Below are 26,539 nucleotides of genomic sequence, written 5' to 3' on the forward strand. Positions count from 1 at the left end.
TCAGAGGGGTAGCAAGGCCATGTGGTACCCGGGTGCGGAATTTCCTTGTCTCTCACACACACACCCCAAGTTGGGAGTCACGGACTTCTTGCAGTCCATGCTTTTCCTTAGAATGTCCCTATTTTCATTGGAGAAATGTTGTTGGGTATGGAGTTATCCGACGCCCGAGCCGTCTGAAGGCAATCAGATGGCACAAGGAAGTATTTTTTAATGTTTAATGTATTAATATATGTTGGAAGCAACCCAGAGCAGTTGGGACAACTCAGTAAGATGTATAGGTTATAAATAGTAAAATTTATCGGAGAAATTTTGGAGAGTATGAGTCACTGGTCTGATGAACCTTTCCCCCTGCAAGCTGCTCCTCCTTCTGTTTCCAATGGAAGGAGCAGCTTGGCGCGCCAGCCAAGAGGGTCCCCACCCGCCGCCCAAGATAACTTCTCGGACTGCGCAACGCACGCGGCTTCTGCTGGGCGCCTGCTCTGGAGGCGAAAACGCAGAGAGGGAGAGAAGGGTGAGCTGGGTGCGCACGGCTTGCCAAGGGTTAAAAAGACTTGAGCTGGATTCCTAGAGAGGACAGGATATAAAAGTGTGGCGGGGGGGCAGGTCCTCGCTTTCCTCCCCCCTTCCTGCAAGAGGGAGAGGGGGCTGTCGTCTCCTTTGCAAATGCTGCCTCGGCGGCGCCTTCTGCGCTCTGGTGAGTCTCCTCTCTGCTACCCCGGAGGGGGCGTTGGGGAGAAGAGGGGTTCCCTGCCCACCCCCAAATCAGGGAGCCCAGGGTCCTCCCCCTCCATCTCTGCAAAGCCAGGGCGGGGGCTCGTTCCCAGGAGGTGTGCAGCTACAGACCCATGGATGCCCCCTTGAGCTCATTGGAGAAATAAAGGGGAGTATAACTATGGCATAAAGGGATCCCAGCCCATAATGGGCCGCGTGATTGTGGGCCCGTTTCCAGACCGTCTTCCAGGGCATCTCCACAGAGACGGCATTGCAAGGATCCCATCGGTGGAGAAGCAGAGCCGGGGAGCTGAGCACCCCCCCCCGGGAGGGCGCCGTGTTCAGCTGATCCATCTGGGCATCCCCCTCCCTCCACGGAGCCGACTTTCTTTCCTCCACCTGCTCTTTAAATCAAACGCAGCTTGGCCTGGACGTTGGCAGCAGCAGTGCTGGTTTATTGGGGGGGGGGCATCCCGAAATGGACTAACACACTGAATGGATTCTAGGCACTGACCTGATCAAAAGATCATAGCAGAGTTTCTGACGCAGGAACAGAATTTTGGAAGGTAGCTGAATGTAGAAAGTGTGCGTTTTTCCTGAACTGTTTGGTCCCTGAATGTGCTGCTTGTAAATACACATGGTTTTAGTCCACTCATAGGTTGCTTTATATAAGGAATAGAGGTCTAGAAATTCAAGTTATTGTTATAGGCCCAGGGTCATTTGCCCTGCCATCCCCACTACTGACTCCCTGTTGCTACTCTGCTTCAAAAAGGGGGAAAAAAAGGTCCCTGGATTCATTGAAAAAATCTGGTGACCATAGTGTAGGGTGGTATACAGATATAATAAATAATAATAACAATAAAAATATTTCTAAATGAAATGAATAAAAGAAAAAAGAAAAACTGGTGAAAGATTGGAACAAGGAGATCACAAATGTGTGGTATGGACCCTCCTCCGTATATAGAAATAGTCTACCAGACATCAGATGCCACAGTGTTACTTTGTTTTAAATTACATTATTAAATTACTTTGTTTTAAATTACATTATTAAATTATGCTTAAATAAGGGAAAATATATTTTCATCATAAAATGAAAATATATTTTCCCTTATTTAAGCATTATTAAATTATGCTTAAATAAGGGAAAATATATTTTCATCATAAACCCAGGATATATGCACATATGCACTCAGTATATTAATAAAACAATGTGGTTGTGGTGGTTATAATATTTGTACCGCACCCATATGACTGAGTTGCCCCAACCAGTCTGGGTTTCTCCCAACACAATATTATAAACACAATAAAACAGCAGCAATTGAAAACTTCCCGATACAGGGCTGCCTTCAGATATCTTCTAAAAGTTGTGTAGTTCTTTATCTCCACTACCAAGAAGGCCCTCCGCCTGCTTCCGTGGGCATTTTGGGGCATCTCAGCTTCCCACCTGTGCAAGCAGAGTTGCCTTTGCAGCAGAGTCCAAAAACAAAACAAAACTCCACAACCAGGTCAAGCACCGGCAATCTGGATCCCATCCTGACTGAAAGCAAGGTCAGAAAATAATGCAAGCGTAATTCCACTGGGGGTTCACGCTAAGTACAAGACAGCAAGACGGGGGGAGTAATATCAGGAACATGGAGCCAGAAAGCTGTGCTATTTCCATATAATCTCATACATTATGGCCTCCCAGACCACAAACTAGCCTTAGTCGTCGTCATCAGAGGAGTTTCAAGGACTGCATACTCATGAGTAGACCCTTTGCTCCTGATCTGCTGAAGGACTCTGGAGCCTGAAGCCAAGGGCTATGTTGTCATTCTGGGACCTGGAGATTGTGGTGCTGACAGCTTGGGCTGTGGTACAGTCCAGCCCTGGTTCCTAGCAAGACTTATCCACACTTGCTCAGAGAACATTTCGCTTCTCCTTACAATGTGTCAATTTTATAGCAATAAAGTGTGTTTGCTTTGTAGGATTTGCTAGCACCTCTAATTCAAACCTACAGAAAATGGCAGAAAAAAAGGTTATTTCCGATCTCTTGCAGGATTCCTGAGAGCACAGATGGAAGAGCAAGACTCAACTGGCCCTGAAGCAGGAAGAGGCCAGGCCATGGAAACTGGAAGCCATGGGGGATTCTGGGAAAACTCAGTGAAGTTGGGTGAGGTGGACACTCTTCGCTCAGATGTGCAGAGCCAGCAGTTGAGACAGTTTTGCTACCAGGAGGCCAAAGGACCCCGAGAGGTTTGCAGCTGGTTCTACCACCTTGACCGTCAGTGGCTGAAGCCAGAAAGGCACACAAAAGCTAAGATGTTGGACCTGGTGATCTTGGAGCAGTTCCTGGCTGTCCTTCCAGCGGAGATGGAGAGCTGGGTGAGGGAATGCGGAGCAGAGACCAGTTCCCAGGCAGTGGCCCTGACCGAAGGTTTCCTCCTGAGTCAGGCGGAGGAGAGGAAGCAGGCGGAGAAGCAGGTGAGAGAGACTTTCCTCTTAATTCTCCCAACAGGAGGGAGAAGATCCTAAAATACTGTACTAATTGCTCATCCTTTTTAGGAAGCATCCAAGGCAGGACCCATAAAATATTTGCCTCTACCATTTTTGTTGCTCTCTCAGGAAAAGGATCTGGTTGCGGAAATGGGCTCCAATTACTCAGAGGCAGAGAGGACTCCGTTGGACACCAGAGAGAGTTCACTAGGTAAGGAGGAAGGAGTTTCTTCCCCGTTTGGTCTTTCTGTTGCTTTTGAAAGTAATCTCTGAGTTCTTTCAATGGGGGGGGGGAGACATTTGGGACCAAGGGCCCAGAAGAGCACAACAAAGCTATGAAATTGGTATGACCACCAAAATGTACATTTTGGAAAAAGCATGCACTCCTGGCTTCCAACTAACCTTTGTCTCTCAGGTGAAAGAAGAACAAGACCTCCTCACCCGTCTTTTCCTGGTGGTGGAGAGGAAGCAGCAGCTGTAGAAGCAGATCAGGTAGGAGGAAGGAGCCTTGTGGGGAAAGAGGCTCAGGAGTGGGGCAGCCAGGGTTCCTCTGGGGATGAAGAAATCCCTCTCTTCCTCTTTGCTTTCGTCAAAGCTGTTCCAAACAAAGGCTGAAAGTGCCATTTAAGGAGGTCTATCTGCTGAAAACCAGGAACAGCCTCCTCACCTTTACTAGCCTTCTGTATGTCCGTAGTGTTATTTATCAGCATTTGCAGTTATATTAATAAATTTATGATTGAGTGCTCTGCTGGGCTTCTAAGCAGTTGACCTAATACAATGCAGCATCCCAAAAAATGAAGCAGGCGCAGCATATCATCCAGTATTATTTGCTGAAGGCCAATGAGCATAACAGTTCATGAATCCAACTCTCTGTCAGGGACCGTGCTGAGATGGGCTGCACTGAGGAGGAATGGTGGGAGCCTCCCCCTCTCCTTGCTCCTGATCAGGAATCTTCCCAGGAGCAGTGGGACAACATACCTGTATTTTTTGCTCTATAAGACGCACCAAATCACAAGAAGCACCTAGTTTTTGGAGGAGGAAAACGAAAAAAATATTCTGAATCTCAGAAGCCAGAACAGCAAGAGGGATCACTGCGCAGTGAAAGCAGTAATCCCTCTTGCTGTTCTGGCTTCTGGGATAGCTGCACAGCCTGCATTTGCTCCATAAGACGCACACACATTTCCCCTTACTTTTTAGGAGGCAAAAAGTGAGTCATAGAGCAAAAAGTATGGTAGATTTGGAAAAGTGGTTTGCAGAGGGACATAGTTCAGAAGGCAGAAATTGGGAAATACTGGATGGGGAACAGCTAGGAGAAGAAGGACTTGGAGAGAGAGAGAGAGTTAACAGACTCACCGTCACTGGAAAGTGTTCATCTACTCAGCCGAAGGTCAAGAAGAGCAGATAAAGTGGCAGCACTGGGAGCACAGTTGTTAGGAGATCAGGTTAGAAGATGGGGTAGTGACGTGGGTGACTAGGGCGGAAGTGGGCGGAGCCCTTAATTGGGAGCACCTTCATTCCTAGGAAATGGATTCTTTGTTCTAACAGGTAGGAAGTCTCCTTTCCATGTATTCTGCTTATCTACTGCCAAAGGGGGGAGGAAGCCGATTTCCTGAAGCCAGACACTCTTCAGGACTGGCATAGTTCTTAAGAATCCAGTTACAGCAAAAAAAAACAAAAAACAAAAAACTTAAGACTAAGAACTAAACAATTAGACATACTAGGTACCGATCACCCCACCAGAAATAGAGAGAGAGAGAAAGATGAAGCCCAGGTTTCCTCTGGCCTCTGTTTATAGGCAGCATGGCCTTGGGATAGAAAAATAACAGGGCCAGCTTCAACCAGCTGTACTCAGCTTCTCTGAAGGAATAACCCAAACATCAAGAACATTCTGCTCATTTCCAGGCAGAATGGAAAAATTGCTGACCAGCTAGTCACTTGCCACTTGCAGCGTGTAGTAGCTTCTAGCTCATGAGACCCAAACAAGTTTCCAGAACCTTCTTGAATCAATAGAATAGGAAAGATCTTTGCATATTAGACAAATACTTTCTATACCAAAAATTGCAAGCCGTGTCAGTGATACCACCTCCCTCTTACCTATCCACAAGCCTTGAATTCTACCCCAGATCCTTTTTGGCTGGTCCAAGATTTCAGACTTGTCTACCAGTTTATGGTCCAAAAACACTTAGAGGTGTCCAACCCTCAGAGCGCTATCCCTGCAGGGACCAAGTGGTACAGCCTAGTGGACCTTTTCTCAGCATTGTTGAGTCTTCTCATTGCAATTAACACAACACAGCAATGAACAGGCAGGAAACACCACCGCAAAGTGTAGTAGATAATCTTTAGACTGCCTTAGAGGAGGACCCTTGTCTTTTTCCTTTCAGGGTCCTCTGTGCTTTGAAGATGTAGCTGTGCATTTCACGGAGGAGGAGTGGGCGTTGTTGGATCCTGACCAGAGAGCTTTGCATAAGGAAGTAATGGAGGAGAATTGTGGGATCATGGCCTCCCTCGGTAAGGCTGCAAGTTGGATGCTAATATCTGCTTTGAAATTCCATAGAATAATAATAATAATAATAATAATAATAATAATAATAATAATACCGTACTTTTCGGACCATAACACGCAGTTTTTTGCTCCTAGAAAGTAAGGGGAAATGCCTGTGCGTGTTAAGGAGCGAATGCACGGATCGGAGCCATGGCTGCCGTCAGTCAAGCAAAGCGGGAGCTGCTTACACACTCTACGAGGCTCTCGCTTTGCTTGCTTTAAAGCGACCTGGAGCCGGGGAGGAGGGAGGGAAGAAGAGCCATGGCAGCAAAGCGGGCAGCAGCCGCTTACACGGGAGGAGGGACAGACGCTAGCAAAGGTCCGTGAGCTCTCTAAACAGAGCAATGAGGGTGCAGAGGGACAGCAGGAAAGATAAAATTTAAGCAACCAGCAGCAAAATAAAACCAACCTCGAGCTCTGAGCCACGCAGTGAAAACCAGGAAGTTAAAGAAAAAAGGCTGGGGATGAGGGAGAGGGGAAAACTGGGAGGGAGCAGCTTTTTTTCAGGCAGGATAGATTCGAGCATTGTCTGGGTCCTAGTGCCCCTACCACTTTTTTGTGCTCCATTCTGTTGCTGCTGGTGGCTGCTTATCACTCAGGCTGCAAGGAGGAGCACTTTTACACAGCTAATGGTGAATCCCCTGCAATCCAAGTCCTCCTCACTTGCTCAAATCTATTGTGCCTCAAAACAAGGAGTGGAAGGAAAAGGCTGCAAACTGTTAAATGGAAAAAACCCCAGGCACAGGGCAAGTACCTTAAGTATACCTTTAAAGCAACAGTGCTCTTTCCCTCCCTCCTCCCGCTCAGCTCACCGAAAAGCTCCTTCTCCACGCGTGCTCCCTTGAGTGCTTTTCCTTCCCTCCCCACTTTAAACGTGGTTACAAAGCAAGGATCCACATGGATCCTCAGGATTTTTGCATTGGGCTACCCCAAACTCACCATCAGATCACATGTCTGTGGCCACAGCATGAACCATAAAAATCATGCACCCACTGTTTCGTTCAGAATATTTTTTTCTTGTTTTCCTCCTCTAAAAACTACATGCGTGTTATGGTCAGATGCGTGTAATAGAGCGAAAAATACGGTAATTTTATTTATACCCCACCCTCCCCAGCCAAGGCCAGGCTCATAGTGGCTTACAAACAATAATAAAAACAAGATGAATGATTTCAACTTAAAAACAAAAATAAAATTCAACATTAAAATAATGGAACATTAAAATATAGCCTCATCGCAGAGGAGAAGGAAAAGAAAAAAGAAAGAGAGGGAAGGAGGGAATCAAATTGGCTCCAAGCCAAAGGCCAGGCGGAACAACTCTGTCTTACAGGCCCTGCGGAAAGAAATCAGATCCTGCAGGGCCCTGGTCTCATGAGGCAGAGCGTTCCACCAGGCCAGAGCCAGAGTTGAAAAGGAAATGATACATGGATGGAGCTCAATAGAACCACCTACAGCACCTGGGATTCTAACAGGACACAGGGCACCATAACTGGAGGGGTATGGATTGTTTGTTTTGAATTGAAAATTCCTCCTCCAGTTATTTTTAAAACCATGATCAGGCTGCTCTGAATTGCCCAGGCCTTCATAAATGTAGTTTTCAGAGTTCTTAGGGAGGTGAAAGTAGATTCTGTCAGGATTTGTATGTTTGTTTTTGCTTCTGTCTGTTTTGGTTGACCAAAGAGACTATAGACCTTGGAAATGGAGCAACAAACAGGTGACTGACAATAGAGATGCAGATAATTCCATGATTGGGCCAAAAAAATCCATTCAAGAAAAGAGCCAGGCTTTGCACATCTCAGGTTCCCACAAATCCGTCCATGAATACCAGTCAGCAAAGGCAGTGAACCCTGTAGTAAGACCTCATGCCTAACCCTCCTCCCTTCTTCCACTATCACAAAAGTTAATTTGCATTGTCCAATCATTTGGGGCTCCATTTATTTCTGAGGTTCTAATCCATTTCTCTCCCCATTGCAGGTGAGGTTGAATTGGCAATGAAGAACAAGGGAGACCATGACAAAATCCACACAGTAGAGAAACCATATGAATATTTGGAGTGTGCAGAGAGCTCCATCTCCCTTTCCACTTCCTATCAAATAAATCCTATTGGGATGAAACCATATCAGTGTTTGGAATGTGGAAAGTGTTTCACCCGGAAGGAAAGTCTCACTGCCCACCAGAGAATTCATACACTGGAGAAACCATTTCACTGTCAAGAGTGTGGAAAGAGCTTCAGATGGAAGTCAAATCTCACTTCCCATCAAAGAATTCATATGGGGGAGAAACCATTTCAGTGTTTGGATTGTAGAAAGAGCTTTACCCACAAGAAAATTCTCATTTCCCATCTAAGAGTACATACAGGGGAGAAACCCTATCAGTGTTTGGAATGTGGAAATAGCTTTAGTCACAGCGCCTCTCTCAATTTACATCGAAGAATTCATACAGGGCAGAAGCCATATCAGTGCTTAAAATGTGGAAAGAGATTCGGTCGGAGCTCCACACTCGCCAACCATCAAATAACTCATACAGGGGAGAAACCCTATCAGTGCTTGAAATGTGGAAAGAGCTTCACCCAGAAGGAAAGTCTCACTGCCCACCAGAGAATTCATACACTGGAGAAACCATTTCAATGTAAAGAGTGTGGAAGGAACTTCAGTTGGAAGGCAAGTCTCACTGCCCATGAAAGAATTCATACAGGGGAGAAACCATATCAATGTTTGGAATGCGGAAAGAACTTCAGTCATAGCTCCCATCTTGCTTCCCATCAAAGAATTCATACAGGGGAGAAACCATATCAATGTTTGGAATGTGGAAAGAGCTTCAGTCAGAGCTCCCAACTCACTTCCCATCAAAGAATCCATGCAGCGGAGAAACCATATCAGTGCTTGGAATGTGGAAAGAGTTTCAGTCGAAAGGACAATCTCACTTCCCATCGAAGAATCCATACAGGGGAGAAATTGTATCAGTGCTTGGAATGTGGAAAGAGCTTCAGTCACAGCAACCATCTCACTTCCCATCAAAGAATTCATACAGGGGAGAAACCCTATCAATGTCTTGAATGTGGAAAGAGCTTCAGAAAAAGCATTCATCTCACTTTCCATCAAAGAATTCATACAGGACAGAAACCATATCAGTGCTTGGAATGTGGAAAGAGCTTCAGTAGAAAGGACCATCTCACTTGCCATCAAAAAATTCATACAACGGAGAAACCATATCAATGCTTGGAATGTGGAAAGAGCTTCATTAGAAAGGACCATCTCATTTTCCATGAAAGAATTCATACAGGGCAAAAATCCTATCAGTGCATGGATTGTGGAAAGAGCTTCAGTAGAAAGGACCATCTCACTTCCCATCAAAGAATCCATACAGGGGAGAAACCATAACCGTGCTTCAAATGTGGAAAGAGCTTCAGATGGGCAAGCTCACTTTCCATCCAAGAACTCACAGCAGGGAGAATAGTTGAATTGTAGAATCATAGTGTTGGAAGGGACTTAGAGGGTACATTCACATGTATGTGGTTGCAGAAGGACACACACACATGCCAATCCCAGACACTACTGACAGCGATCCAGCCAGACCTTCCCCCTCCGGGGGGGGGGGACTTGTGAGTGCCTTCAGTACTGTATGGGGGGGGAGCCTGTGCCCTGTGGGTGGGTGTGTCAGCTTGCATTTTTTAGTGCAGAAAGTATTGATCTGATGTGTACAGATCTCTCCTTTTCTTTCCTATGCTACTTAATTTTAGAGGGTTCTGGAAGCTTCTAGAAGGTTCATGATGTTCGAGATATACCTTCTGAGAAGCTGAGTACAGCTGGTTTAAACCATTTCTCTTATCTCTTTCTGTCAAGGTCATGCTGACTAAAAAAGGAAGGCCAGAAGGAGCCTGAGTTTCACTTTCTCTTTCTCTCCCTTCTGGTGTGGTGTTCTGTATGTTGTGTTAAAGTATAGTCTTCTTGTTTTATTGAAGTTTAAGTTAAGTGTGCTGTAACTGGATTTCTGAATGCATTGGATTTGTGACCATTATGCTCATTTGCCTTCAGTAGCAGTAAAGCTCTGTTGAATGAAATATTAATTGCCTCTGGTCATTTTTTTTTGAATTTTGCAACATTTAAGTTTTTCTCTGCTACCTATACATTGGAATCTACTCTGGATCACTAATGTTTAGCATTTCAATGGCAGGTTGTAGCTGCACTACCTTCTTGCAAGAAGCATTGGACCAGGCAGAGAGAATCCAGAGGGACTCCTGCTCACCTGAGCCCAAGGCTGCCCCAGGTGTGTGGAGGGTGTTGCAGGGGAGCCTTTGATCCAGGGCATCCTTCAGGAAGGGCAGGAGGTCCAGTACCTGTCCTGCTAGGGGATCTGCCTTCTTTCTACCTGCCCACCTGAGGGAGGCTCACCAGGTGAATTTGTGGGTGCTCTGGGTGGGCTGTCTGTGGGAATATCGGGGGGCAGGTGGATGGTCAGTCAGTCCTAATTCCCTTAGGACCCAGGAGTCTGGAGGTTGGAACTCTCCCTGTGGCAACAGGTCCCTCCTGTAGGGCAGAGGTTGAGGGTCTGCCCCAGATAGGGCCATGAGTTCTGCAGACCCTCCTTGGCCAGAGTGGAGCTGCTACAATGATCTCTCCCCAGAGTGAATCTCCTTGCAGTTCCCAGATTATGCTTCGCCCATAGAGTTCATTGCTTTTCTCCTGTCTCCTTCTATTTCATGCATTAATCGTTTCATATATGTGTCTCTTTGCTTTCATTCTCTTCTCTTCCACTCATGCCTATGGGGAAGAACACTAGGAGGACCCAAGCGCAAGAGTCCTCTCTTCTCCCACAGCTTCCATAAACTCGTATTCAGAAGCATCACTGCCTTCAACTGAGGAGGCTGAGGATTGCGTGTAGAGTATTTTTCTGGATTAGTTTGCACAAAGCTTGCAAGGAAGTCACCAGACCCTCCAAGTGCCCCTCTTTTCCAGGGACGTCCCTGATTTAGAGAAGCCATCGTGGTTTCTGATTTGATTCTGGAATATCCCGCTTTCCCTTAGGGTGTCCCTATTTTCATTGGAGAAATGTTGGAGGGTATGGAGTTATCCTACCCCCGAGCCACGTGAAGGCAATCTGTCAGGGAATTGGAGGCTGCAGGGGGAACCACGAGGGAGGGAGACAAATATAGAGAGAGCCCAAGCCGGCATTCAGCAGCGTCTCTTCCTCGTCAGAGGGGGAGACTGGCAGGGGGCAGCCTAAAGCAGGACCCAGCCATTCACAGGGCAAAACGAAAAGGAAGCGTCATTTCCGGGAATGGGCTTGTTGGCAGCGTCACAGACGAAAGTCAGATGACTCATCTGGATAGCTGAGTATGGATGTATGTGTTTGATCTCTCGTAAACGGCTTTGAAGCTGAACAATAAATCTTGTGAAGAGATGGGGCGAAGCCCAGAGTGTTGCTTTTCTAGCTTATCAGCACCCTCACACAATCAGACGGCATAGGGAAGTGGTTTTTTATGTTTAATATTTTATTATGTTGTAGGCAGCCCATAGTGGCAGGGGCAACCCAGTTAGATGTGCGGGGTATAAATAGTGAAATTATCATCATGGGATTAATTTTGGCGGGTCTGAGTCACTGGTCTGAGCCACCTTTTCCCCTGCAAGCTGCTCCTCCTGTTTCTGTTTCCAAACGGGGTGTGAGGATACTCAGCAGCCCAGCTTGTCGGGGTGCAAGTCCCCCCCCCCCCAGGTCTCTGCGGTCAGTAGAAGAAGGAGGTTCCAGCCAAGGAATGGAGCAAAACAGCGATCAGTAGACCACGGCCTTTACTGTTGCTCAACAGGTCCCCACAAGGAGTAAGAACCCGGAACATAGGTTACACGCTCTTATAAGACCTTTCCTCCCTACCCAGAAGACATTTCCAGCAGCATTACTGAGTTGTGTATGTGACCTCTCGCTTAGAGGATTGTGGAGGAAGGTGATGGCGAAGTCCGCCTGCCCTTTTGGAGCAAAATGTAATTGAAATGGGGAGAATTGGTTAAGGCATGGATTTTATATGCTTTTTCAAAGCACTGTTAAATACAAAGGGTTACAATTTGATACTTTCTAGCAACAATGTAAGAGGTTTTGGCAATCGAAACCGGAAGAGATACAATTTACCAGCTTTCTCCATTATCTACAAAGAAGACCGTGCAAAGGCCGAGCTGTTTAGCTGAAGGTTTTGCCGCGTTCCCTGCTGCTGACCTACTTTCCACCCTAGGGGTGACTGTTTGGGAATACCCGATTGGCTAGCTTTCATATTTTAGAGCTCCTGATTGATTGATCTTCGGTAATTCACAAATATGCAGTTCATTCATATAACACAGGGTTCATTCATAAAGCAGTAACATAATTTCAATATTATATATTGAGCGTATATTTGATCGATTGAACGTACGGGTTTATGGCCAAGGTGTAATGTAGTGCTTCTGCGACTATGGACAAAGGTGGCTGGGCTCATCGTCCAGGGGTTTGGAAGGGAGGCGGAAAACTGATATCTAAGATGTGCCCCCCTTCATTTCCGTAACACAAGGGAGGGAGCAGCTTAGCACGTCAGCCAAGAGCCCCCCCCCCGCCAATAAAACAACTCTGACTGTGCGCAACGCACGTGCCTCCTGCTGGGCTCCTGCTCTGAAGAGAAGTGTGAGCTGGGTGCACACGGCTTGCCAAGGGTTAAAAAGAGTTGAGCTGGATTCCTAGAGAGGACAGGATATAAAAGTGTGGGGGGGCAGGTCCTCGCTTTCCTCCCCCCTTCCTGCAAGAGGAGGGGGCTGTCGTCTCCTTTGCAAATGCTGCCTCGGCGGCGCCTTCTGCGCTCTGGTGAGTCTCCTCTCTGCTACCCCGGAGGGGGCGTTGGGGAGAAGAGGGGTTCCCTGCCCACCCCCAAATCAGGGAGCCCAGGGTCCTCTCCCTCCATCTCTGCAAAGCCAGGGCGGGGGCTCGTTCCCAGGAGGTGTGCAGCTACAGACCCATGGATGCCCCCTTGAGCTCATTGGAGAAATAAAGGGGAGTATAACTATGCCATGACTCAAGAGGGGATCCCAGCCCATAATATGGCCGCGGGGTGGTGGGCCCGTTTCCAGCCCCTCTTCCAGGGCTTCTTCACAGAGAGGGCATTGCAAGGATCCCCTCGGGTCCAGAGCCGGGGAGCTGAGCCCCCCCCCGGAGGGCGCCGTGTTCAGCTGATCCACCTGGGCAACCCCTCCCTCCACGGAGCCGACTTTCTTTCCTCTACCTGCTCCCTAAATCAAGCGCAGCTTGGCCTGGACGTTGGCAGCAGCAGTGCTGGGTTAATGGGGGGGGGGCTTCTCGAAATGGATTAACTGGATGGATTCTAGGCACTGACCTGATGAAAAGATCATAGCCGAGTTTCTGACGCAGGAGCAGGATTTTGGAAGGTAGCTGAATGTAGAAAGTGTGCGTTTTTCTCTTGTGGGAAAATGTTTGTAATAAGAAAGGAAAATGTTATTATTGCTGCTGCTACTACTCCTTCGAGGTTTTCGAGGTTCCCAGCATGAGTTTGACCAAACTGCGGGAGGCAGTGGAGGACAGAGGTGCCTGGCGTGCTCTGGTCCAGGGGGTCACGAAGAGTCGGACACCACTAAACGACTAAACAAACTACTCCTACTCCTGATCCAGGCATCTGGCTGAACTGTTTGGCCCCTGAGTGTGTTGCTTGTGACTACACATGGTTGTAGTCCACTCCTTGGTTGCTTTACATAATGAATATAGGTATAGAAATTCAAGTTGTTGTTATAGCGGTGATGAATGTTTTAACTTGGGAGGGATCTGTTTTATTTGGGGTGGGTTTGTTTTCAATTGTTTTTGAATGTTGGGTGTTAATTTGGAATCTTAGATTTCGTTTCTATTTGTGGCTTTTGTTGGGGAGTGTATTTTCCCCCCAGTTTGTATACATTAGTTTTTTAAAATTATTTTTAATCTGTATTTTGTGCCTTTTATATTGTAACTGTGTGTTGTGAACTGCCCTAAGACCTACAGGTGTAGGGTGGTATACAGATATAATAAATAATAATAACAATAGAAATATTTCCAGTTACAGATAGGTAGCCGTGTTGGTCTGCCATAGTCAAAACAAAATAAAAAAATTCCTTCCAGTAGCACCTTAAAGACCAACTAAGTTAGTTCTTGGTATGAGCTTTCGTGTGCATGCACACTGGTATCTGGAGAAGTGTGCATGCACACAAAAGCTCATACCAAGAACTAACTTAGTTGGTCTTTAAGGTGCTACTGGAAGGAATTTTTTTTGTTTGTTTTGAATAGAAATATTTCTAAATGAAATGAATAAAAAAAAGAAAAACTGGTGAAAGATTGGAACAAGGAGATCACAAATGTGTGGTATGGACCCTCCTCCGTATATAGAAATAGTCTGCCAGACATCAGATGCCACAAATAAATGTTACTTTGTTTTAAATTACATTATTAATTATGCTTAAATAAGGGGAAATATATTTTCATCAGAAACCCAGGATATATGCACATATGCACTCAGTATATTAATAAAACAATGTGGTTGTGGTGGTTATAATATTTGTACCGCACCCATCTGACTGAGTTGCCCCAACCAGTCTGGGTTTCTCCCAACACAATATTATAAACACAATAAAACAGCAGCCATTGAAAACTTCCCGATACAGGGCTGCCTTCAGATATCTTCTAAAAGTTGTGTAGTTCTTTATCTCCTTGACATCTGCTGGGAAGGAAGTTCCCCAGGCAGGGTGCCACTACCAAGAAGGCCCTCCGCCTGCTTCCGTGGGCATTTTGGGGCATCTCAGCTTCCCACCTGTGCAAGCAGAGTTGCCTTTGCAGCAGAGTCCAAAAACAAAACAAAACTCCACAACCAGGTCAAGCACCGGCAATCTGGATCCCATCTTTGACTGAAAGCAAGGTCAGAAAATAATGCAAGCGTAATTCCACTGGGGGTTCACGCTAAGTACAAGACAGCAAGACGGGGGGAGTAATATCAGGAACATGGAGCCAGAAAGCTGTGCTATTTCCATATAATCTCATACATTATGGCCTCTCAGACCACAAACTAGCCTTAGTCGTCGTCATCAGAGGAGTTTCAAGGACTGCATACTCATGAGTAGACCCCTTGCTCCTGAGCTGTAGAAGTTGTCTTCTGATCTCTTGCAGGCCTCCTGAGAGCAAAGATGGATGAGCAAGACTCAACTGGCCCTGAAGCAGGAAGAGGCCATGCCATGGAAAGTGGAAGCCATAGGGGATTCTGGGAAAACTCAGTGCAGTTGGGTGAGGTGGACACTCTTCGCTCAGATGTGCAGAGCCAGCTTTTGAGACAGTTCTGCTACCAGGAGGCCAAAGGACCCCGAGAGGTTTGCAGCTGGTTCTACCACCTTGACCGTCAGTGGCTGAAGCCAGAAAGGCACACGAAAGCTAAGATGTTGGACCTGGTGATCTTGGAGCAGTTCCTGGCTGTCCTTCCAGCGGAGATGGAGAGCTGGGTGAGGGAATGCGGAGCAGAGACCATTTCCCAGGCAGTGGCCCTGGCCGAAGGTTTCCTCCTGAGTCAGGCAGAGGAGAGGAAGCAGGCGGAGAAGCAGGTGAGAGAGACTTTCCTCTTAATTCTCCCAAGGAGCTCTGAAGAGGAGGGAGAAGATCCTAAAATACTGTACTAATTGCTCATCCTTTTTAGGAAGCATCCAAGGCAGGACCCATAAAATATTTGCCTCTACCATTTTTGTTGCTCTTTCAGGAAAAGGATCTGGTTGCGGAAATGGGCTCCAATTACTCAGAGGCAGAGAGGACTCCGTTGGACACCAGAGAGAGTTCACTAGGTAAGGAGGAAGGAGTTTCTTCCCCGTTTGGTCTTTCTGTTGCTTTTGAAAGTCATCTCTGAGTTCTTTCAATTGGGGGGGGGGGGAGACATTTGGGACCAACGGCCCAGAAGAGCACAACAAAACTATGAAATTGGTATGACCACCAAAATGTACATTTCAGAGAAGCATGCACTCCTGGCTTCCAACTAACCTTTGTCTCTCAGGTGAAAGAAGAACAAGACCTCCTCACCCGTCTTTTCCTGCTGGTGGAGAGGAAGCAGCAGCTGTAGAAGCAGATCAGGTAGGAGGAAGGAGCCTTGTGGGGAAAGAGGCTCAGCAGTGGGGCAGCCAGGGTTCCTCTGGGAATGAAGAAATCCCTCTCTCCCTCTTTGCTTTCGTCAAAGCTGTTCCAAACAAAGGCTGAAAGTGCCATTCAAGAAGGTCTATCTGCTGAAAATAAAGAACAGCCACCTCACCTTAAGTAATCTTCTGAATGTTGCCTTTATTATTTATCAGTATTTGCAGTTTTATTTATATATTTATAATTGAGTGCAACAATGGGCTTCTAAGCAATTTACATATCATAAAAACAGTGCCCAAGATTCCCCAATGCACCCCCCTCCAAAAAAAAGCAGACGGGGTGCGGAGCGAGGAGATCCTTCCCTTTGTGACCCTTCCATACCGATCCAGACCAGACTTCAACCAATTGTTGGCAAATTAAACACAATGCAGGATCCGCAAGAATAGACCAGGCGTCGGAGCTTAATCCAGTATTATTTACTAAAGGAAAATGAGCATAACTATTCACGAATTCACCTCTTTGGGATTTACATAGTACTAAACAATCCACTTGCAATATATATATATAAAACTCACATCCATGACGGAGGAATTATGGCCTCTGTTTATAGGCAGCATGGCCTTGGGATAGAAAAATAACAGGGCCGGCTTCAACCAGCTGTACTCAGCTTCTCTGAAGGATTAACCCAAACATCAGGAACCTTCTGCTTGTTTCCAGGCAGAATGGAAAAATTGCTGACCAGCTAGTCACTTGCCGCTTGCAGCTTGTAGTAGCTTCTACGCTGTGAGACCCAGACAAGTTTCCAGAACCTTCTTGAATCAATAGAACAGGAAAGATCTCCGCATATTAGAGCAATACTTTCTATAACAAAAATTGCAAGCCATGTCAGTAATACCACCTCCCTCTTACCTATCCACAAGCCTTGCATTCTACCCCAGATCCTTTTTGGCTGGTCCAAGATTTCAGACTTCTGTACCAGTTTGTGGTCCAAAAACACTTAGTGGTGTCCAACCTTCAGAGCGCCATCCCTGCAGGGACCAAGTGGTACAGCCTAGTGGACCTTTGCTCAGCATTGTTGAGTATCCCCATTGCAATTAACACAACACAGCAATGAACAGGCAGGAAACCACACCGCAAAGTGTAGTAGATAATCTTTAGACTGCCTTAGAGGAGGACCCTTGTCTTTTTCCTTTCAGGGTCTTCTGTGCTTTGAAGATGTAGCTGTGCATTTCACGGAGGAGGAGTGGGCGTTGTTGGATCCTGACCAGAGAGCTTTGCATAAGGAAGTCATGGAGGAGAATCGTGGGATCATGGCCTCCCTCGGTAAGGCTCCCAGTTGGATTATAATATCTGCTTTGAAATTCCAGAGAGAGAGAGAGATAGGAAACTGAAAAGCCTGCCAGATTTGGATGAAGCTCAACAGAACCACCTACTGCACTCCAGGCACGCCTGGAAGAAGTGGACCATTTGGATCCCTTCCAGTCAGGATTCAGGCCTCATCATGGGACTGAAACTGCCTTGGTCGCACTGGTTGATGATCTCCGGCGGGCTAGGGACAAAGGTGAGAGCTGTTTCCTAGTTCTGCTGGATCTCTCAGCGGCGTTTGATACCATCGACCATAACATCCTTCTGGACCGTCTGGAGGGACTGGGAGCTGGGGGCACTGTCCTACAGTGGTTCCGCTCCTTCCTCCTGGGCCGTGTTCAGAAAGTGGTGGTGGGGGATGAGTGTTCAGACCCCTGGGCTCTCACTTGTGGGGTGCCTCAGGGTTCTGTCCTCTCCCCCATGCTTTTCAACATCTACATGCAGCCGCTGGGAGAGATCATCAGGAGGTTTGGGCTGGGTGTTCATCAGTATGCAGATGATACCCAGCTCTACCTCTCTTTTAAATCAGAACCAGTGAGGGCAGTGAAGGTCCTGTGTGAGTGTCTGGAGGCGGTTGGAGGATGGATGGCGGCTAACAGATTGAGGTTGAATCCTGACAAGACAGAAGTACTGTTTCTGGGGGACAGGAGGCGGGCAGGTGTGGAGGATTCCCTGGTCCTGAATGGGGTAACTGTGCCCCTGAAGGACCAGGTGCGCAGCCTGGGAGTCATTTTGGACTCACAGCTGTCCATGGAGGCACAGGTCAAATCTGTGTCCAGGGCAGCTGTTTACCAGCTCCATCTGGTACGTAGGGTGAGACCTTATCTGCCTGCGGACTGTCTCGCCAGAGTGGTGCATGCTCTGGTTATCTCCCGCTTGGACTACTGCAATGCACTCTACGTGGGGCTACCTTTGAAGGTGACTCGGAAACTACAACTAATCCAGAATGCGGCAGCTAGACTGGTGACTGGGAGCGGCCGCCGAGACCATATAACACCGGTCTTGAAAGACCTACATTGGCTCCCAGTATGTTTCCGAGCACAATTCAAAGTGTTGGTGCTGACCTTTAAAGCCCTAAATGGCCTCGGTCCAGTATACCTGAAGGAGCGTCTCCACCCCCATCATTCTGCCCGGACGCTGAGGTCCAGCGCCGAGGGCCTTCTGACGGTTCCCTCATTGCGAGAAGCAAAGCTACAGGGAACCAGGCAGAGGGCCTTCTCGGTAGTGGCGCCCACCCTGTGGAACGCCCTTCCAGCAGATGTCAAAGCGATAAACAACTACCTGACATTCAGAAGACATCTTATGGCAGCCCTGTTCAGGGAAGTTTTTAACGTGTGATTTTACTGTATTTTTGGTTTTTATGGAAGCCGCCCAGAGTGGCTGGGGAGGCCCAGCCAGATGGGCGGGGTATAAATAATAAATTATTATTATTATTATTATTATTATTATTATTATTATTATTATTATTATCCTAGCAGAGCACAGGTCACCTCAAATGGAAGGGTATGGATTGTTTCATCTGTGAAAATTCCTCTTCCAGTTATGCTTTTTAAAAACATGATCATGCTGCTTTAAAACCAACTGCCCAGGCTATTATAAATGTACCTTGGGTTACAGATGCTTCAGGTGACATACGCTTCAGGTTACAGACTCCGCTAACCCAGAAATAGTATATCGGGTTAAGAACTTTCCTTCAGGATGAGAACAGAAATCGTTCTCCAGCAGCACGGCAGCAGCGGGAGGCCCCATTAGCTAAAGTGGTGCTGCAGGTTAAGAACAGTTTCAGGTTAAGAACGGACCTCTGGAATGAATTAAGTACTTAATCCAAGGTACCACTGTAGTTTTCATGATTTTTAGGGAAGTGAAAGTAGATTCTGCCAGGATTTGAGTTTTTGTTTTTGCTTCCGTCTGTTTTTGGTTGACGAAAATTCCATGACTGGGCCCTACGAAATCCATTCAAGAAAAGAGCCACGTTTTGCACATCTCAGGTTCCCACAACTACGTCCATGAATACCAGTCAACAGAGGCAGTGAACCCTGTAGTAACACTTCATGTCTAACACCCTCCCATTCTTCCACTATCACAAGAGTAAATTAGCATTGTCCAATCATTTGGGGTTCCATTTATTTCAGAGGTTCTAACCCATTTCTCCCTTCATCGCAGGTGGTGATCAATTGGAAATGAAGAACTGGGGAGACCACAACAAAATCCACACAGTGGAGAAATCATATAAAAATTTGGAGTATGGAGAGAGCTCCATCTCCCTTTCCACTTCCTATCAAATAAATCTTACTGGGATGAAACCATATCAGTGTTTAGAATGTAGAAAGAGATTCACCCGGAAGGAAAGTCTCACTGTCCATCAGAGAATTCATACATTAGAGAAACCCTATCAATGCTTGGAATGTGGAAAGTGCTTCAACAGGAAGTATAGCCTCACTTCCCACCAAAGAATTCATACCGGGGAGAAACGATATCAGTGCTTGGAATGTGGAAAGAGGTTCACCCAGAAGGAAAGCCTCACAACCCATCAGAGTATTCACACAGGGGAGAAACCATTTCAATGTCAAGAGTGTGGAAAGAGTTTCAGTTGGAAGGAAAGTCTCACTTCCCATCAAAGAATACATACAGGGGAGAAACCTTATCAGTGTTTGGAATGTGGAAGGAGGTTTAGTGAAAAGGATACACTTAGAGCCCATCAAAGAATTCATACAGGGGAGAAACCACATCAGTGCTTGAAATGTGGAAAGAGCTTCACTCAGAGGGGCCATCTCACTTCCCATCAAAGAATCCATACAGGAGAGAAACCATATCAGTGCTTGAAATGTGAAAAGAGCTTCAACCGGAAGGGAAGTCTCACTGCCCATCAGAGAATTCATACACTGGAGAAACCATTTCAATGTCAAGAGTGTGGAAAGAGCTTCAGTTGGAAGACAAATCTCACTTCCCATCAAAGAATACATACAGGGGAGAAACCACATCAGTGCTTGGAATGTGGAAAGAACTTCTCCCGCAAGGAAAGTCTCATTTTCCATCTAATAATTCATACAGGGGAGAAACCCTATCAATGTTTGGAATGTGGAAAGAGCTTCAGTCAAAGGGGCAATCTCATGTTCCATCAAAGAATCCATACAGGTGAGAAACCCTATCAATGTTTGGAATGTGGAAAGAGCTTCACCCACAAGCAAAGTCTGAATTCCCATCAAAGTATTCATACAGGGCACAAGCCGTATCAGTGCCTAGAATGTGGAAAGCGATTCGGTCGGAGATCCTATCTCACTTCCCATCAAAGACTTCATACAGGGGAGAAACCATATCAGTGCTTGGAATGTGGAAACAGCTTCAATCAGAGCTCCGGTCTCACATCCCATCAAAGAATTCATACAGGGGAGAAACGTTTTCAGTGCTTCAAATGTGGAAAGAGCTTCATTCACAAGGCTAGTCTCACTTCCCATCAAAGAATTCATACAGGGGAGAAACCATATCAATGCTTTGAATGTGGAAAGAACTTCAGAAAAAGTGTCCATCTGACTTCCCATAAAAGAATTCATACAGGGGAAAAACCATATCACTGCTTGGATTGTGGAACAGTAGAAAGGATAATCTCACTTCCCATCAAAGAATCCATACAGGGGAGAAATTGTATCAGTGCTTGGATTGTGGAAAGAGCTTCAGCAGAAAGGACCATCTCACTTCCCATCAAAGAATTCATACAGGGGAGAAACCATAACAGCGCTTGGAATGTGGAAAGAGCTTCAGAGGACCAAGCCCACTTTCCATCCCAGAACTCACAGCAGGGAGAATAGTTGAATTGCAGAATCATAGTGTTGGAAGGGACTCTGAGGGTCATCTAGATTAACTCCCTGCAATGCAGGAAGCTCAACTAAAGGTGTTTGGGTTTTTTCAACTGGAGTTCACCAGAGCTTTGCTCTGGCACTTCTCAGGTGGGTGCCATTGCCATTCTCAAAGAACAAGGGAGAAGTTTGTGGTGTGTTCTGGCACCATTTTTCTAGAAAAATAGCACTGTCTGTGACAGATGGCCATTCAGCCTCTGCTGAAAAACCTCCAATCAAGAACAGGCCAGCAACTTCTGGTGAAGTCTGTTCTGTAGTGAATTAGCTCTTACTGATAGAAAGTTATGCCTACTGTTTAGCTGGAATCTCCTTTCCTGTTACTTGAATCAATGGCCTCAGTCCTAACTTCTGCAGCAGGAGAAAACCAGCTTGCTCCATTTTCCATGCTCCAATTTCTCCTACAAGCTGCTCCTCCTGTTTCTGTTTTCAAATGTTAGGGGAAATTCCGGGGTGAGAGGATACTCAGCAGACCAGCTTGTTGGGGTGCAAGTCTCCTGCAGGTCTCTGTGGTCAGTAGAAGAAGGAAGTTCTAACCAAGTAACAAAGCAAAACAGCAGTCCGTAGACCACGACCTTTATTGTTGCGCAATAGGTCCCTGCAAGGAGTAAGAACCCTGAACACAGGTTACACACTACCCAGAATGCATTTCCAGAAGCATCATTCATACATCACTGATACAACATCATCATCATCATCATCATAATTTATTTATACCCCACCCATCTGGCTGGTTTTCCCCAGCCACTCTGGGCAGCTTCCAACAAAAGGTTAAAAATACATTAAAACATCATCATTAAAAACTTCCCTAAACAGGGCTGCCTCTATATGTCTTCTAAAGGTCAGATGGTTGTTTATTTCTTTAACATCTGATGGGAGAGCGTTCCACAGGGCGGGTGCCACTACCGAGAAGGCCCTCTGCCTGGTTCTCTGTAACCTCACTTCTCGCAGGGAGGGAACCACCAGAAGGCCCTTGGAGCTGGACCTCAGTGTCCGGTCTGAACGATGGGGGTGGAGACGCTCCTTCAGGTATACTGGGCTCCTTCAGGTATCCTTCGGGTATACTGGTATACAAGGAGGGAGGAGAGTTGTGAGGATACCCAAGTTCGTCAAGTTGCCCCGCTTATCAGATTAAGTTCCAGACACCTTAAGTAAAGGTAAAGGGACCCCTGACCATTAGGTCCAGTTGTGACCGACTCTGGGGTTGCGGCACTCTTCTCACTTTATTGGCGGAGGGAGTCGGCGTCCAGCTCCCGGGTCATTTGGCCAGCATGACTAAGCTGCTTCTGGCGAACCAGAGCAGCGCATGGAAACGCTGTTTACCTCCCCGCCGGAGCGGTACCTATTCATCTACTTGCACTTTGACTGCTTTCAAACTGCTAGGTTGGCAGGAGCTGGGACCGAGCAATGGGAGCTCACCCCGTCGCAGGGATTCAAACCGCTGACCTTCTGATCGGCTAGTCCTAGGCTCTGTGGTTTAACCCACAGCGCCACATGCGTCCCTACTGACACCTTAAGTAGCCGCCACCTAAAGAACAATAAATCTATCAATGCATATCCTTGTCTTCTGGCCTTCTCAAAGATGGGAGGATGGGCTTTGGGAACACCTGGCCTGAGCAAACCCATCAGCAGATGTCCATTGTTTCTCTCAAGGGAGGGGTGCTGTGTACATGACTTCATGTCTCAGGGAGTATGGAGGAGGGTGGTGTCCAAGTCTGCCTTCCCTTTTGAAGCAAAATGTCATTGAAATGGGAAGAATTGATTAAGGCATTGATTTTATATGCTTTTTCAAAGGTTAGTACTCCATCAGCACTGTCAAAGGCAAAGGAATACAATTTGACGCTTTCTTGCAACAGTGTAAGAGGTTCCGGCAATCGAAACCAGAAGAGATACAATTTACCAGCTTTCGCCATTATCTACCCAGAAGCTGGTGCTCAGTCCACCGTGCAAAGGCTGAGCTGCCGGGCTGAAGGCTTTGCACCGCTCCCTGGTAGTTACCTACTTCGCACAATAGGGGCGCTGTTTGGTAATACCCGATTGGTTAGTTGTCGGATTTCAGAGCTCCCCGCTGGTCGATCTTTGGTAATTCTCAAAATACAGACTCCATTCATAAAACACAGGGTTCATTCATCAAGCAGTAACATAAGTTCAGTGTTATATATTTTTGGGATGTGAAAGACATAGCCGTCATGCACAACATTCCTAGAGTGGACATGCAAGGGGATGTTTTGTACAAACTTCCTCTGCATGTGACTAGAGGTGGGCGTGGCCTTACCTGCCCAGGTAACAAAAGGGCTAGGCAGGGAGCACACTTCCTCTCTTGGACTGTCTTCTCCATCTATGGAGGGGCTGGCATAGATGTGATCATGCTCCATGCTGTGGAAGTGCCATGGTCTGATCACTACGCTCTGAAAGCCAAGATACACTTCCCGCTCCTCCCCGGCTCGGGTAGCGAACCTATTTGGGCTCGTCCGCGAAAACTGATGGATCCTGACAGATTCCGACAAGCCTTGCGGAACCCTGCTCCTCCTGGCGACTCATTAGATGACCTTGTTGAGGACTGGAATAACCGGCTCTTGGCAGCCATTGATGAGATCGCGCCTAAGCGCCCTCTGCGACCCCGTTGAAACCGGGCCCCTTGGTTTACTGAGGAGCTCCGGAAAATGAAGCGGGATCTCAGACGGCTAGAGTGAGTATGGCAACAGACTCGTGACGGAGCCTCAAGAACATCTTATAGGACGCTTATGAAAGCCTATGAGATGGCTATGAAAGCTGCTAAGAAATCTTACTTTGCAGCTTCCATTGCATCCGCTAGCTCTCACCCGGCACAACTTTTAAAAATAATTAGGTCAATAACGTCCTTAGGAGGCCAACCAAATTTAAGCACAAATTCGACCCACAGCTGTGAGGCATTCGCAAGTTTTTTTTGCAGAGAAAGTCCTGTTGCTCTGCCGTGACCTCCCTGCCAATTTAGATACAGTGACTGAACTGGAGGCCCCTCGACTGACTTTAGGTCCAGTGTTGGACCATTTCGACCGGATACTCCCTACTGATGTGGATAAGATTCCTCCAAGTTGGTAGGCCCACCACCTTGATCCGTGCCCGTCTTGGCTGATTAGGGAGTGTCCAGATGTTGTGCGGACCCCCTGGTTGAAATTATCAATTTGTCCCTTGACACAGGGACATTCCCAGGGGAATTGAAGGAAGCAGTGGTGTGTCCACTCTTAAAAAAAACTTCATTAGATCCCTTAGACCTATCCAATTACCGCCCAGTTTCAAATCTTCCATACCTGGGTAAGGTAATTGAAAGAGCGGTTGCTGAACAGCTTGGTAGGTTTCTGGAGGAAACATCGGCATTAGATCCATTTCAGTCCGGTTTCCGTCCTGGTTTGGGGACGGTGTCAGAGGCTCAGGAGGAGAGGCACAGGGAAGAGAGGAGATGGAGAGCGAAGGGGAAGAATCCGAGGGGAGCATAGGAGGATATGACAGTGGCCCAAGGGATTCCATGAGTCTCTCCAGCGAATCGGAAGACTTGCAGAAGGGGGCGCCAGTGGCCAGGGGTAGAGGGTTCCCAAGGGGAACACCCCAGGAGCAAGGGGGGAGCAGGGACTCCCAGAGCAGCAGTTGGAAATCAGGACCAGCTTCCCCACCAGAGCATAGTGAGGGGGAAAAGTCCCAAGTATCAGGGCCAGTGGATTCCCCACCAGGGAGAGAAGACAAGGCAGGGCTGACCACGCCTCCATCGGAGAGTCGGACAACGGAGGGGAGGTCAGATCCGGCCAGTATTCCGGAAGAGGGAAGCAGTGACAGGAGTAGTGTAACGGTCAGGAGGAAGGTCACTGGATTGGCGCGAGAAGCAAGTTCAAATGTACAGGAGCGCGGGACCGCAGAGGATGAGGACTGGGAGCCGGGTCCCAAAGCTCACCGGAGGCAGGGGGAGGAGCTAAGCGACTCAGCGTCAGAGGAGTCTAGAAAGGGGAATGCACCAACGGGCAGAAGGACCCAGAGAAGGAGAGAGCAGCGGAAAAGGTGGAGCAGGGCTAGGATATTAAACTGGTGTCAGAGGGGAGGAGACTCAGACGGGACTTCGCCGGTCTGGGGTTTAGGACGTAGAGCTGCGCGCTGCGGCTTTGAAATGGAAACTGAACTTCAATAAAGACCTTTGTACATAAACACAGCCTGGCGTTGGTCCTCTGTGAGCTGGGACCGAGGGGCAGCTCTGACAGACGGAGACGGCTCTGGTTGCCCTAACAGATGATCTCCGTAGACAACTGGATCGAGGCGGGTCAGGACTGCTGATCCTTTTAGATTTGTCAGCAGCCTTTGACATGGTCGATCATGATCTTCTGAACCACCGCCTCGCAGACGTGGGGATACAGGGCATAGCCCGTAACTGGTTGTGCTCTTTTATCTCTGGTCGGGGACAGAGGGTGGCACTAGGGAGGGAAATGTCATCGCGCCACTCCTTGGTGTGTGGAGTGCCGCAGGGAGCAATTCTCTCCCCGATGCTTTTTAACATCTTTATGCGCCCCATTGCCCAGATTATCCGGAGCTTTGGGCTGGGCTGTCACCAATATGCTGATGACACTCAGCTCTATCTGCTGATGGATGGCCACACCGACTCGGCCCTGAACACACTGACCAGATGCTTGGAAGCTGTGGCTGGATGGTTTCGTGGGAGCCGATTGAAACTAAATCCTTCGAAGACAGAGGTCCTATGGCTAGGTCGGGATGGCATGGGGATGAGGGACCAACTCCCTTCTCTTGCGGGGGCCCAATTAGTGCCATTGCCTTCCGTTAAGAGTTTGGGTGTAATCCTTGATGCCTCCCTTTCCATGGAGGCGCAAGTTACAGCAACAGCCAAGGCGACATTTTTCCATCTTTGCCGCATCAAGCAGTTGGTACCTTACCTTTCCCGTCCCGACCTGGCCACAGTGATCCATGCAACGGTCATCTCCAGGCTTGACTACTGTAATTCGCTCTATGCAGGGCTGCCCTTGAAGCTGTCCCAGAAACTCCAGCGGGTGCAGAATGCTGCAGCGAGGCTCCTCACGGGGTCTCTGCCATGGGAGCATATTCACCCAGTGCTTTTCAAGCTGCACTGGCTCCTGGTGGAGTACAGGGTCAGATTTAAGGTGCTGCTTTTGACCTTTAAAGCCCTTCACGGCCTAGGACCCTCGTACCTACGGGACCGCCTCTCCTGGTATGCCCCACGGAGAGCCTCAAGGTCCATAAATAACAACACCCTAGTGGTCCCGGGCCCTAAGGAAGTTAGATTGGCTTCAACCAGAGCCAGGGCCTTTTCAACTCTGGCTCCGGCCTGGTGGAACGCTCTGCCTCATGAGACCAGGGCCCTGCAGGATCTGATTTCTTTCCGCAGGGCCTGTAAGACAGAGTTGTTCCGCCTGGCCTTTGGCTTGGAGCCAATTTGATTCCCTCCCTCCCTCTTTTTTTCCCCTTCTTTTCCTTCTCCTCCTGCGATGAGGCTACATTTTAATATTTTAAT

At 47.5% G+C, this 26,539-nt stretch overlaps 2 protein-coding genes across 3 annotated transcripts in view; both read left to right on the top strand.

Annotated features, from left to right (window-relative positions):
• The first annotated feature begins 233 nt into the window (after nt 1-233).
• The window catches only part of LOC309354614 (uncharacterized protein), a 34,964-nt gene continuing 8,658 nt past the window's right edge, over nt 234-26,539 (top strand). The window contains exons 1-6 of one of the 2 annotated variants that reach the window (XM_081884846.1): nt 12,617-13,119; nt 14,876-15,300; nt 15,453-15,534; nt 15,741-15,817; nt 17,014-17,140; nt 19,346-21,846. In XM_081884846.1, coding sequence (XP_081740972.1) covers nt 14,893-15,300; nt 15,453-15,534; nt 15,741-15,817; nt 17,014-17,140; nt 19,346-20,988 — 2,337 coding nt within the window. In that variant the 5' untranslated portion in view covers nt 12,617-13,119; nt 14,876-14,892 and the 3' untranslated portion in view covers nt 20,989-21,846. Of the gene's footprint in view, nt 512-2,746; nt 3,172-12,616; nt 13,120-14,875; nt 15,301-15,452; nt 15,535-15,740; nt 15,818-17,013; nt 17,141-19,345; nt 21,847-26,539 lie in introns of those variants that run through there. The other variant, XM_081884847.1, reaches the window with a different exon arrangement.
• LOC309354626 (uncharacterized protein) lies at nt 3,547-9,782 on the top strand. The gene is made up of 3 exons (XM_081884866.1): nt 3,547-3,675; nt 5,565-5,691; nt 7,697-9,782. Exons 1-3 carry the CDS (start codon nt 3,562-3,564, stop codon nt 9,100-9,102), a joined length of 1,647 nt encoding a protein of 548 aa, XP_081740992.1. The 5' UTR covers nt 3,547-3,561; the 3' UTR covers nt 9,103-9,782.

The sequence above is a fragment of the Podarcis melisellensis genome (genome assembly GCF_964234715.1).
Source record: "Podarcis melisellensis genome assembly, chromosome: 13".
Classification (NCBI taxonomy): Eukaryota; Metazoa; Chordata; class Lepidosauria; order Squamata; family Lacertidae; genus Podarcis; species Podarcis melisellensis.